The sequence below is a fragment of the Mauremys reevesii genome, linkage group 8, assembly GCF_016161935.1.
Source record: "Mauremys reevesii isolate NIE-2019 linkage group 8, ASM1616193v1, whole genome shotgun sequence".
NCBI classification, from domain to species: domain Eukaryota; kingdom Metazoa; phylum Chordata; order Testudines; family Geoemydidae; genus Mauremys; species Mauremys reevesii.
Window position 1 is genome coordinate 67398022 of NC_052630.1, and position 13995 is coordinate 67412016.

Sequence of the window (13995 nt, forward strand, 5' to 3'; positions counted from 1 at the left end):
TCAATTCTGGTTGCAGAAATACTTGAGTGAAAAATTTCAGTGTTTCTCTCCATAATTCTAGTTGCAAAGCTAATCACAAACAACAATGTGTTACACCATATAATATTCAGATTTATAGTAATTTTTAGTTTAGATGCTATAAACACCCTTTAGTTTTATCATTTACCTGTCAAAATCCTTTATGCATTTAACTGTAAAAGAATGCTGCTTGTTGAAAATTTGTGTAAAAAAAGTTACATGCCCATCACACACACACAAAAAAACAACCTGGAAACTTTTTCTACTTTTAATTTACTATTTAAACACAAAACTTATTTAGTACTTTGTTCTTAGTATATTATAGGAAATGATAACTTTTGAGACTGTATGCTGAAGTGGCAGAGAAATTTAATAATCTGCATTTCTATTATGCCTTTGATCAGAAAATATCAAAGAAAAGATGCTTGAGAAGTTTTAAACGCATTTAGGCCCCGATTCAGAAGAGCATCTTTATTCAAAATACAAAACACATGTATAACTTTAAGCATGTGTTCAAACATATAAAAAGTCAGACTTTCTGGAGCCAGGAAGTAAGTAGCTACTAAAGAGAAGGTAGGTGAGGTAATATCTTTTATTGGACCAACTTCTGCTTTCAAGCTTACACAGAGCTCTTCTTCAGGTCTAAGCAGCTAATAGGCAGGCAGGCAGTTTTTGCTTAACAATTTTACCAGAAAATTAAACACTATTTAAATAAATGGCACCATTCCAACTGGTCTGGGCTTGTACTGTAATTATCTCTGAGCAGAACAACTAATATTAAAAACAACCAAAATAGATTTTAAATTACCAGTGAGACAGAGATCCATAAAAAGCTCAAAAATCCAATGCCAGAGCTCAGAATATCTACTCACTACACCACACTGGGCACAATGAAAAGAATGAAAACTAAAGGGACAACTTGAATTATTATTTTTTTTTAATTGAGTTTCTGTATAGTACACTTTAAAAGTATTTTATCTTTAAACTTTCAAATTTTAATTTTTAGAAGATTTTTTTTCTGCTTCTGCTTATTTTTTTAATCATCTTTCCAGCTAAAGAGACTGGGCAGCTTGAAACAGAGGGGCAGGTCTGAGCACATTTATTTCCCACCCCAACAGCAGTTGTCTAAATCCTTCCCCATGACCCACAAAGGGCTCTGGGAGAATGGAAGTTGGGAACTTTCTTGGAACCCCAAGGATCAATTGCTTCTGGTTCTCTGGAACGGTTCAGAAAGGGGAGGGGACTCTCGACTCTGTTCTGATTGCTCCTTAGCCCCGCCTCCCCCCCCCCACACACACAGCTGTTTCCCCTCTCCTCTGGTGCCTGTTGCTTCTCAAATCCATGCAGGGATCCCAGAAAAAGGAGACATTCTCCTAGGCTCAAATTTAGTAACAGAAGTTCTGTTGCTAGGTTACTGGTAAAACACTCATGCAGAACCTGGGGAACAGGATGCATGCAGAACCTGGGGAACAGGATGCATGCAGAACCTGGGGAACAGGATGCATGCAGAACCTCCCTTCTCTCCCTCTCCCCCCCAAAATAGTAGTACATCAAAATGATGTCACACTAGCAAATGAGACAGTAAGTGCAAGTGACCAGCAACAAAAGCACCAAGACTGACTATACACAAAAAGAAGAGTTGTCAAATGCTCAAGATAAGCAAAAACAGTCTGCACCACACTTACTCTATACATGGACTCACATCAACTTAAAGTATAGTTAAGGATAAAATATTATGTCTTCATTAAAAGCATATCAGAAGACAGAACATTGCTGTTTCTAAACAGCACTGCAAGTAGGAAGTCATAACACTGAAAACCCAACATATATTTAACACTATTTTCTGCCCTACCTTTTATATCTTACTCCTGGGTTTTCCTCTAAAGTTGCACATAATGTAACAATTTGTTCAGCCATTGCTTCCATGATAGCATCTTTACCATTTGCCTTTTCCACAGTTGGACTGTAACAGCAGAAGAATGCATCTGGGACATCGAGAGTAAATACCTAAGTAAAGCATAGACACAAAAGAGCTTAGCATTGTACATTTCTTTAGAAATGCAAACATCTGGTGTAAGAACAGTCACAGGGGTGGGGACCTTATTTTGTAACAAAAAAGCCATGCACAAGGAAATACATATTTAAGCTAATATTGCCTAATGACACCATTTTATTTTTTCCTCAATCATCTCTCTTTTTCGCTGTCCTCTTGAGCTCATCTTTGATTCTTGTTCATACTCTCCTTTCCTCTATTACTCTCCATTTTCTCTTCTCCCTTACAGACATTATTCTACTTTTCAACCTGTTCACTACCTGTACAGGTGGAGGAACCTGAGGCAGTCAGAAGTAAATACCATCCAATATCTGGCATGGAGCAATACAATGCAATGCCAAAGTTATTATAAAGGGACACAGTTAAGCCTCCTTAGGCCCACAATTTGACATACATTTAAGAAGTTATAGTTGAGGTGGGGAAGGGGAGAGAGGAAATATATACATATACTTGTAGAACTTCAGCAAAAGATTGTACTTGTTTCTGACCCTTAAAAACCACTCTTCTGGCTGCTCCTCAATTAAGCAAGTTGCTGCCAGAGATTCACACAATCCTTGTATCAACAGGCTCTCTTGACAACTTAAAATTACCTCTGTAGCTATGTAGCCAAATTCCAAATAGGAATTCCCTCTGCAGACAAAGGCGCAAAATGCTTATTTCCTTCTTGCAGAACATGGCCATTCAAACCTGTCCTAGGAGGAAGTCTGACTCTACCCAGTTCTATCACCATGCAAACTGGGCTTAGAAGAATGTCATCAGGAGAAGATGCATCTGAAGAAGTGGGTTTTTTTTACCCACAAAAGAACTTATGCTCAAGTAAATTTGCTAGTCTAAGGTTCCACCGGACTCCCTACTGTTTTTGTGGACACAGACAAACATAGCTACCCCTCTGATACTTGTCATCAGGAGATTCTTATCTACCAGCCAAGCAAGCAAAAATGCCCTTTATTGCATGGTTATGATTCACAAAGACCTCAAGGGTTCCCTGATCCCAAGGCATAAAAAAGCTAAAAAGGAAAAGGAGTATGGATTCTGCTTACTTTTTCCATTATAAAACCAATCATCAATTTCTCAGTTTCAGATAGAGGGCCTCTGGAGGACCAGGATAGTGAAATCCCACAATACACAAACACTTTCACAGCTCTCAGTTGACTTTGGGTGCAGATGTTTCATCAAAACAAACTTTTTTTTGGTAAAAGCAGTTTAATAAAAACAACCTTCTGACAAACACTTGTGATAAAAGCCCTTTGTGTAAGTCAACATACAACCCCATAACTCACCCAATAAAAAGTAGTGAGGAGAGGGGAAAAAAAAAAAAAAAAGGAGTCCTTCAGTTAGGAAGCTCCCTTAACAGAAAACAATAGGAGGCAAGAGCCTCTCCTGCAACAGTTGGGGTACAAGAGTTTGTGACCCTAGCAGTGTGGCACATAACAGAGAAAGGGAAGATACACAGAAAACAGGGAAAAGTAATGTGAGAAGAACAACAATCAGACATTTCTACAACAGTAGACAGTGGAACAAGGGTTCTTGGCCTTGTGGGCTTCCCTATCTTGGCCAGTATTGATGTAATATTTCATCTTGTTTCTCTTTGATATGAAGTGCATGAGTGACAAATCTGCTATTAGACAGTTTTCAGCCTCTTTCATTGGTGGTTTTCACTCTAGTTGGTGATTATCCTCACCGTGTCTTCATATTACTATTCTTAAATATATCATGTCATCTTTGCTTTCAGAATCTTGCTGAATTCCCATCTCTCAAGGAGTAGTTGATTCTGGGGTCCTAACTAATCCTATCTAGTTACATGTCAGGGTAACACTATTGCAAAATAGTGAGTAGTGCAGTTTGACATTGCTTAAAAACAAGCCAGAACTCATTTGCTGCACTGAATGACAAAAGCTTTGCATGTCAACTGAACCCAGTCATGCAATGAAGACAGTTGAAAATAAATCTTTGATAGCAATAGCAATTTGTTTTCACCTACAAATACATTGGAAATAAGCCAAAATGGTGGTAAGCTTTGTGTACCATTTGTCACAATGTCTGAAAAATATATTTAAAATAAAAGCCAGCTACATTTCTAGGACTTTATAGTGGATAAATCAACACTTAGAACTATAAAATGCAGTATAATTTCTGGAGTTATGCTAATATAAAGACTAAAGTTTACCTGAGATTCATATGGAAAGAAGGAAACATTTATTTCTTTGCACCTTCTTATAGCCCTTGAGCAGGAGGACTTCATTTTATTAAAGAGACTGTCAGGGCAAACTGGGAAAAGAGATTAAAGGTTATGAAGCCATTTTATAATTTCTTTCAATTAAATTCATTCACATTTAAAATTTGCAGCATAAAAACCTCATTTATTTATAAATCTTGTTCTTTAAAAGTCAGATTTGTTTCAGAGAATTACCATATTAGTCTGTGGTTCCAGCATGTGATCAGACAGGAACTCTCCCAACTAGAAAATTCTGAACTTTTAGAAACCAGAAACATGCCCATGGCTTACAGAATTCCATCATCAGGTCCTTTCAAAAGAGAGGCTGAAACAAGAGTCAATCACTATTAATGGATACAAATATTATAGAACCCTCCCAAAGGGAAAGATAAGCGGTGTTAATCCACTGGGTTTCAGATCTCTTCAGAGAAGAGTTACAGGTACTTTTCTTTCCAGTGGATTCCAGCTTTTGGACACTGAAGCCTGAGAAAGATTTCTAACAAATTTAAGAGATACTGGAACAAACAATGAGAAGAAAAAGTAATGTACCACGTCCTGAATAGTGAAATACAACGGAAGGGTTTTATGTATGTTTTCTCTCCCCTTTCATATGAGTAGCAAGGTACCTCCTAAATATTACAAAAAGGAGATTAAGAGCCATCTCCTACACCCCCAAAATGGGCAATACACATCCCCAAACAAAATATAAAGCAGATACAAGAGTTTGGTTGCACCTATTTTAGAAATATATTCTGTAACAGAGGTTAAACTTGGATTCTTGTCTAGAAGCTGAATTTAAGCAATGATTGGTAAATATATACAGATAAGACCATATGGATGCTTAGCAAATTCCTTGAACAGATGTAGATTGAGAGAGCCAAAATGGGTTTTTCCTCAAATGAAATAAATGGACAAACCTTTAAATTGCAGGTCTGTAAACCTCTAACAGGGAGATATACAATCAGACAGCTATTCAGACATGGTTCTCTTGAAACATCAGAACCTATTGTAGGAGTGTTGTATGACACAAAAACCCAAGTGGATTTTAAGGGCTCTAGAGCCTATTTTAATTAAAAGCCTACAGACAAGAGACCGCCAGGCCTTGAAGGTTGTTCAGTTTCCTGGCGGCGGTGACTTGTAAAGATCTTCCGTTTAAAAAAATAGCTCAACTACAAAGCAGCTCTATATGGATGAAATGTGGATTGTCAGGGAAGCCAGTTTTGTAGCACCAAAGGATAACCAAAGTCACCAATAAATAAATGTCTTCCCATATGAATGCCTGGTCTAGGTTCACTAGACACCCAGAACCTTCTCAAAATAAATAAATAAATAAATAAATAAATAAATAAATAAATAAATAAATAAGAGGTTCTTGCTACATTTGAAAAGGGAGATTAGAACTCATTGACTTTTAATGCTCATCAGTAAATGCCTGAACCCAGTCTTAGTTGTATCAGCTCTTCCTTCTCCCTGGTTCCCTTGATGGAGTAAGAGAAGGAGGACTGTACAACAGACCTAATGAAACTAAGGATAGCATTGGCTGTTAGGTCTGTCAGATTCACTTCCCTTTTCTCCCCACAGAGATTCCTTTCATCATTCAACAGGCCCTCAAGTTTGATAAACTTCCATAGGAAGACTGATAAACATTTACACCTGCAAGTACAGGTTCCAGAGGCAGCTGCTCTCATTGACTGTGTCACTAAACATATCATCAAACCAGATGTCTGTCTGTGTCCAAGCTCTACCAGAGGTGGTGTTCAGATGTGAATTTCTCCTGGAGGAGAGACTAAGCGAAGAGGCAGAAGTTTTCTTCCATAAACTTGACAAACTAATGCAAGTGAAGAAGCTGTGCTGTAAGGCCTCTGATTGGACCTGTGCTGAAGTGAGCATCGAAGCAAAATCCTAAAGCCCAGTACAGGAGCTAAATTCTGTTCTTCACTTTTACTAAAGCCTTTGAGGTTTTCTGGGTGAGCCAACTACAAGTCTTATTCAAGATCAGAATGGGTTTGAGGCACTGGTAAGACCTGATGGCTCAGGGGGATATCTGAGAACAGTACATAGGCACATCCACCATGTTGCACTGAGCATCTTCTGAAGCAGCTGCTACATCTACCTGCCTCTTTCTTGCAAGTGAAGTGGCAACTAAGGGAACAGCATAGCACCACAGTGCACTGATGAACCATGTGCTAACCACTGAACAGAGCCAAATCTTGGTAAATCCCCAGAAAGTGAACTGAAGGGATGGAACCTTAAAGACTACTAAGAACATGGTGCGTCAATGAAGAACTTCTGTAACAAGAGGGGCTATTAAGTACTCCAAACGTACTTAAAAAGGCCCTGCTGTTTGTTGGCATATCTAGATATTATACCAAGAAGCTAGGGCCAAAGCCTCAAATATGTCAAGAATGCAGATGACTAGCATGAAGTAGCACTGAAAGGAGCAGGGAATGAAGCCCCAATAATTGTTGCTGCTGGTTTGGCAACTGTTCTGAGATAGAGCAGTTTGCCCATAAAGCAAGCCAAAGATATGCTTTGGGCAACAGACTGACAAGGAATGAAAAAGGAAAAAAAAAAAATCAGTAAAGGACACTGGGGAAATATATACTGAAGCTAAAGAGTGCTGCTATAAAGTTGGAACCTTCACTACAAAATGCTGGCTGGTCCCAAGGAACTCTGTCAACTACAGTCAGAAAGGAGCAGACCTTGGAATTCTGGGGCTACCACGAAGCACACATACGACGAGTATGGAATGCCCTCTGGGGAACATTTCACCCAATAATATGCTGGAAAACACAAGGCTACAGTGGAAATCTACTGTAATAGGTATTTCAGAGGAAAGTTTCTGTACTGTTCCCGTTTTTTCATTTTAAGGTGTTTTAAGCTCTACCACAGGGGTCGGCAACCTTTCAGAAGTGGTGTGCCGAGTCTTCACTTATTCACTTTAACTTAAGGTTTCGTGTGCTGGTAATACATTTTAACATTTTTTAGAAGGTCTCTCTATAAGTCGGTATTATATAACTAAACTATTGTTGTACGTAAACAAGGTTTTCAAAATGTTTAAGAAGCTCAATTTAAAATTAAATTAAAATGCTGATCTGAAGCCGCCAGCCCACTCAGCCCACTGCTGGACTGGGGTTCCGTTCACCTAGTTCGGCAGTGGGCTGAGAGGGGGCCTGCAGGACCCCAGACCAGGCGTGCAGGTGGGAATGTGGGGTGTGTGTGCGCAGAAGCTCCCGTTTGGTGCTCAGAATGGGGGTGGGGACGCAGGGGGTGTGTGTGCGCAAGAGTCAGGGCATGGGGTGTGCAGGAGTCAGAATGGGGGCTGGAGCTGTGTGAGGGTGTGCAGGAGTCAGGGTGTGGGATGGCTGGGTATGTATGTGCGGGTGTGCAGAAGTCAGGGCTGGGGTTGTAGAGGTCAGGGCAGAGGTGTGTGCGCGCGTGTGCGCGCGCGCGCCATGAGTGGCTCACAGCAGGGGGCTGGAGGGGATATGCCTGATTCCACCCCTTTCCTCAGGGCCCCGTCCGTCCCCACCTCTTCTCTGCCTCCTCCCCGGAGCAGCAAGCGCGCTGCAGCTCCACTCCCCCTCCCCCTCCCCAGGGCGATCAGCTGATTGGCACAGGGAAGGAGAGGAGGCGGCAGTGCAGGAAGGCAGCACGCTGGGGGAAGAAGCGGGGGGCAGGGGGGAGAGCTTGGCTGCCAGCAGGACCAAGCTTCTGCCTCTTGACCCCGCTGGGGCTGAGCGGGGCCGGGACCCCAGCAGGTAGCAGCATGTCGTTAAAAATCGGCTCGCATGCCGCAGGTTGCCCATCCCTGCTCTACCACAACAGCATAATAAAAACACACACAAGACAGAACAGACACACCACAAATCATAAGTCAAACAGCAGAATGTAGTTGGGGGGCGGGGGTCATCTAGTAGTGGATTTGCGTTTTTTATTTGTTTGTTTAAGATATAGACAGGCATCTTATAATCTGGCCTGAGTAAGGGGAAGCGTGTAGCTGCACAGCCCCAAGGAGTAGACCAGGGACCAAACTAATGCAGCCAAAATTCAGTGTCTGCTTCCCGTGGGGGCAGTAAGTTAAACTAGAATATAAGGACATAAGAATGGCCATACTGGGTCTGCCACATGCTTCAGAGGGAACGAACAGAACAGGGCAATTAGCGAGTGATCCATCCCTGTCATCTAGTCCCAGCTTCTGGCAGTCAGAGGTTTAGGGACACACAGAGTATGGGTGTCCTTTTCCTAGCACAGCTTATTTCCCTCTCCACACACTGTCAGCTGTGCTGACTGATAATGGGGGAGGGTGCAGCCTTAGTTCCACACATGCACAGATTGAGGGAGTACCTATGGAATGACAGCTGTTCTTTCCTTTGCGTGCAATTTATGATGCAAGAAGACTATGCAGAGGAATTAAGAGGGCACCTTACACTTCCTTACTCCTCTACAAACATGTGGAGGCCAGCTCAAAACTGAGTTCATAGTGAATAAGTGAACTATAATCAAACTTCAAACCATTGTCCTTGCAGCACAGCAAACTGTCATCCTAAGAGTCATTTTTTGGTGTTATTTATGCACAGGATTATATGTTTGTGTACCTCATAATTTTGCTCAAAAGCTTCTTCCTTTACATTCTATAGCATACCAATACAGTTAGCATGTTATAAAAATAAAACCAAAACATGTAACATTGAAAACTAAAGCATAAAATGCAAATGTCATTTATTCTGGGAAAGAAGAAGCCACAGTGCCACACTGGACAGAAACTCTAATTCCACATCCTGTGGCTTTCCATTTCTGGCTACTATGCCTTACAGCATAATTAACAGGCAAAGACAGAATTATGGGTTGTTGTTGTTTTAAAACAACTCAATTTAAATTCTCAACTCTGGTAAACAAGCTGAATCTCAAAACTCCCCTCACATCTTAGTCTAGTAGTTAATATTTAAAATATGCACCAACTAGAAAGTTAGAATATGTTAGTAGCAAGATAAGACTGAACCACTTTTAAACATTCATCATTATCAAACTCAATAAAAAAATTACTTACAGTCAGTGAAGTAGACATATGCTGCTTTGTACTTGCTGGATGATTTACTTACAAAGTCATTTATAAGACCATCTATAGACTTAAGATAAAAATGCTAAATTGTAATTTACTATAAAGAAAATAACTGTCATTCATGTCTATTTTGCCTGCCCTCAGAACAAACTTTTCTTGGTCTATATTTTTGAAAAACTTCATGTTTTTATTGATCAGTATGAAATCAGAAATACTGTAATCAGTCACATGGGAATATAATCACTGAACTATAATATTTATATATGTCCAGCCCAAGGATGACAAAACAATGAAAGAAGATCAGTAATATTCTCATCTATAGAAGTTGTACAAAAGATTGCTTTAAGGAAGTAAAGAAAAGGGGAGAAGGAAAATCTTATGTTATATTGTTATAGACTGAAAATGATTTAATAACTGGAGATTCAGTCTCTTCTGAACATTTCTGTTAGTACCAGTAGAGCCAACTCTTTTCTACAGCCATTATTTTGAATGGCAGCTTTGTAATAGCTCACTACGTAATGTTACGATGGTTTAGTGCTTCATGCTTTCTGTACTACAAAAAGAAAAAAAAAAATCAAAGAAAAACTAAGTAAAAGTTTTTCCCTTAAAAATACTAACCTTCTTGGTTGGAGTGATGAAATAGATTGCCTTCATGTGCGGGACAGGCTCACGGTTTTTATAAACATTCTCCACAGCTAAAAATATATAAAGTTACTCATTTCAAAATACAATACTCAATATATCTTTCTTAATTAAGTTTGGAAAACTACATTGAACACCAAGGTTTTTAAACAAAAAGGAAACTAAACATTGAATCTTCTAATAATGCTCCATTTGACCAGTGATTGTATTTTACATTAGTATTTCCATAAGCTAAAATGGGTATAAAACTCATTCTATGGAAAGAGCTGAATTACACTTTTAATTGATTAAGTAAGGTCTGTGGGTGGGGCCTAAAAAACCCCCACAGGGGCTGGATGCTACCTATCTATAAAGAATCCTGATTTTTCACGTTGGAGGTTAACACAAAGACAGAGTAGAACAGAGTTACATACTAACTAAACCTCTAGGTCCCAATCTTGCAAGTTGTTTGACACAGATAGACCTCTGCTCTTACGTAGAGCCCCAGTAAAATCAATGGATCTTCACACGTGGGCCAACATGCAAACAGCAGCTTACAGGATCACAACCTTGGTAAAATTATGCTTATATTCAGCATCAGAAGGGAAAAAAACAACAACACAGAGGACCTCTAAGACTCTAGCCTTTTCTGTCCTTTGGCCATTTCTTGTGCAATTAACCTACTGGAAATGTAACTGCATGCACAAGTTGGTCATTTTTTAAAAACCCAACTATTTCATGTAACACGTCCTTCCAATAGCTTCTCTGTTTAGCTTACTCATTACACTACAGATATTACATATAGAGGATTTCCTGAGATAGGGCTGCAATGCATTGGTGGGAAAAAGTGGGAAAACTTCCCTTGCTTCCAACCAGGCCACAGCTTTTGTAAATTAACAGAGAACTTCTGTTTCCAGGACTGTCAGTCTGGCACTTTACGCAGCACTTCACTTACTTAGTGGTTAAGAAAAGTTATACCCATTTGTTCTGAAAAATTTTCAGATGGAAACAGCAAAGCAATTTACTATGAGTAAAATACACTTGAAAAGTGAATTACAGTTGAGATTTGAGCTTACTGCTCTTTCTGAAGTGGCATGTGATATATTGGACATATGGAAAGACAGTATCAGAGTAAATAATCAGTCTTAAAGCAGGACTAATTTAATATCAATGTTTAAGTTTACACACTAAGGGTCCAATCATACAATCTCTTCCTTACTTTAAGTAGCTTCATTGATACTCATGTGAGCAAGAATTGTGAAGTTACTATCCTAAATACTGTCTCACCATAAAATACTGATTTAAAAAAAAAAATCTATTAGACAACTGAAAACTGCTTTCATAAATTTGAATATATTCACTACCAATTTCAAAATATTACTTTTCACCACGATGATTTAGGCATCAGGCATCTCAGAAATGCTAACTTTAAACACACTTCAAATAAGTTTTATAGCAAGAAATACTTCTTACTTTTTGAACTTTAAGACAGCTGAGCCAAGGAAAATATAAGTGTTCCCCCTTTAATAAATGGTTTTTACGGGCTATAAAGTTTATGATTGCAGTTTCATCTTCTCAAGAATATAGGTAAATCTAGTCTCAATATATCATATAGGAATTACATTATCAAGTGAAATCTCATCAGATATTCTGCTTCTGACAGAGGCCAATAACAAATGCTTAAGAGGAAGGTGCAAGAAACTCCATAGTGGACAGATATTAAACTGCCCATCAGGGTACTTTCCCCTTAAACATTTGCAGAAAGCAACTGCCTGAAGAATGAGGAGTTCTAGCCTTCATTTTTTATTCTAGCTAATGTAACCAGGAATATTATCCATTTTTAATCCTTTTTATTCTGGAAAGCTCTTGGAATCTGACATACTGTGAAAATGAGTTCCTGTGATAAATGAAGGGGGGTGGGGTGCCTTTTATGGATGCCCAGCCAGCAGCTATAAAATCCCTCTTTATAGCTGTTCTCTAGATGTTTTACCTGTAAAATCTCACTGTTGCATAGGTAAAAGGAAGTGAGTGGACACCTGGCCAAAAGAGCCAATGGGAAGGCTAGAACGTTTTAAAATTGAACAAAGACTCCCTTTTGTGTCTGTCTGTTGTTGTTCTCGGAGAGAGGTAGACAGGGAGCAGTTATGCTGTGAAAAGCTTGGGCCAGGTATGAAAAAAATCATCAGTATTATACCCAGAAACTACTCATCTAAAACCCCAGATATGTAAGTAGATCAGGAAATGTCTAGGAAGACGTGATTAGGTTTATCCCTTTTATTTCTTTATGGCTTGTGGATTCCTCTGTGCTAACCCCAGGTGCTTTTGTTTTGCTTGTAACCTTTAAGCTGGACCTCAAGAGAGCTATTCTTGATGCTTAATTCTTGTAGAGGTTTTTTTTTTTTTTTTTAAATCTAGCAGAAGACTAAGTTACCAGATGTATTTTCTTTTTTTAATAAAATTTACCTTTTTTTTACAAACAGAATCGAATTTGTGCATCTTAAGAGGTTTGTGCACATGTTGTTTAATTAGCTGGTGGCAACAGCTGATTTCCTTCCCCCCCTCTTTTTCTCAGCTCTTCCGGGGGGAGGAGGGATGAAAGGGCTTGAGGGTACCCCACAGGAAGGAATTCCCAAGTGTGCCTTCCTGGGTTCCCAAAGGGGTTTTGCACTTGGGTAGTGGCAGCAATCAATCAATCCAAGGTCAAAGAAAAGCTGTAACCTTGGAAGTTTAATACAAGCCTAGAGTGGAAAGTATTAATTTTTTTAGAGTCCTTGTGGGCCCCCACCTTCTGCACTCAAAGTGCTAGAGTGGGGAAATTAGTCTTGACAGTTCCATTGGTTAATTCTGAATTGCACAGAAGGATTTCCTTTTAGGACTTTTAAATGTTACCTTTTAGTTTCATTGGATGTCCCCTTGTTCTCTATTATTTTATTCACAGCTATCATGTCCCCTCTTCTCTCCACTCTAAACTTAGAGTTCTTAGTCTTTCCATCTTTCCCTGGAGACTGCACCTTGATGTAGAGGGAAGGCTTATGTTCCAGTGACCCTGACAGCTATGCTCGCAGTAGTTTTAACTCCTGATAGGGCCACGCAAACTGGACAGGTTAAAGGATAGGGATCAGACTAAAAGCAGCCTACTGGTCCTCCAGGAGGGAGGTTGAGCAATGGAACAACCACCATCCATCTTTGTACAAAAGTTATAGAACCACAAAGTATTCTGAGTTCAGAAGAACCTCAGAGTTACAAAAATCTCAGGAATGAAAGTTGTTCCATAACTCTGAAATGTTCGTAACTCTGAACAAAACATTATGGCTGTTCTTTCAAAATTTTACAACTGAATATTGATTTAATACAGCTTTGAAACTTTACTATCCAGAAGAAAAACGCTGCTTTTAGCCACCTTAATTTAAATGAAACAAACACAGAAAGAGTTTCCTTTTTTAAAATATTATAATATATAAACACTTTTTTAAAGTAGTTTACATTTAACACAGTAATATCCTTGCTGGGGTGTTTTGGGGGGTTTCTGCTGCTGTCTGGTTGCATATTTCTGGTTCCAAATGAGGTGCGTAGTTGATCAGTCAGTTCATAACTCTGGTGTTCGTAACTCTGAGGTTCTACTCTAGTGGCACAATGGACAGGGATGGCAGAGCCTTTTCCATGACTTAAACAATGGATTCAGATTCAGTCTTTTCCATAGGAAAGTTTTTTCGTGCCTTCAATTTTGGTTTCCCTTCTCTGGACCTCTCCTATTTCTGTTTTCTTGAGATTGGATACAGGATTCAAGATGAGGGCATTCCATTAATTTATATTCTCAGTGTTCTCACCACATGCTATATCCTGTTCTTCATACAGTCTAACACTTTGTTTTTCTTGGTCCAAAACTCTACACTAAACATGTATTTTCACTGAGCTAACAACTGAAAAGACATTCTCAAGAAGTTAGTTTAGTGTCTGACCACATACTTGATTTGCTGCTTCCCTGAAAGTACAGGGGATCATCTAAATCACTTATATAGCATGAAA

The 13995-nt window shown here is 39.3% G+C and overlaps 1 protein-coding gene across 2 annotated transcripts in view; it reads right to left on the reverse strand.

Annotated features, from left to right (window-relative positions):
• The window catches only part of STXBP3 (syntaxin binding protein 3), a 48947-nt gene that overhangs the window by 17703 nt on the left and 17249 nt on the right, over window positions 1-13995 (reverse strand). For both annotated transcript variants that reach the window (XM_039484511.1, XM_039484512.1), the window contains exons 4-7: window positions 9967-10043; window positions 9337-9415; window positions 4239-4339; window positions 1871-2025 (exon numbers count right to left, since the gene is read on the reverse strand). In XM_039484511.1, the coding sequence (XP_039340445.1) occupies window positions 1871-2025; window positions 4239-4339; window positions 9337-9415; window positions 9967-10043 (412 nt within the window). The remainder of the gene's footprint in view (window positions 1-1870; window positions 2026-4238; window positions 4340-9336; window positions 9416-9966; window positions 10044-13995) is intronic.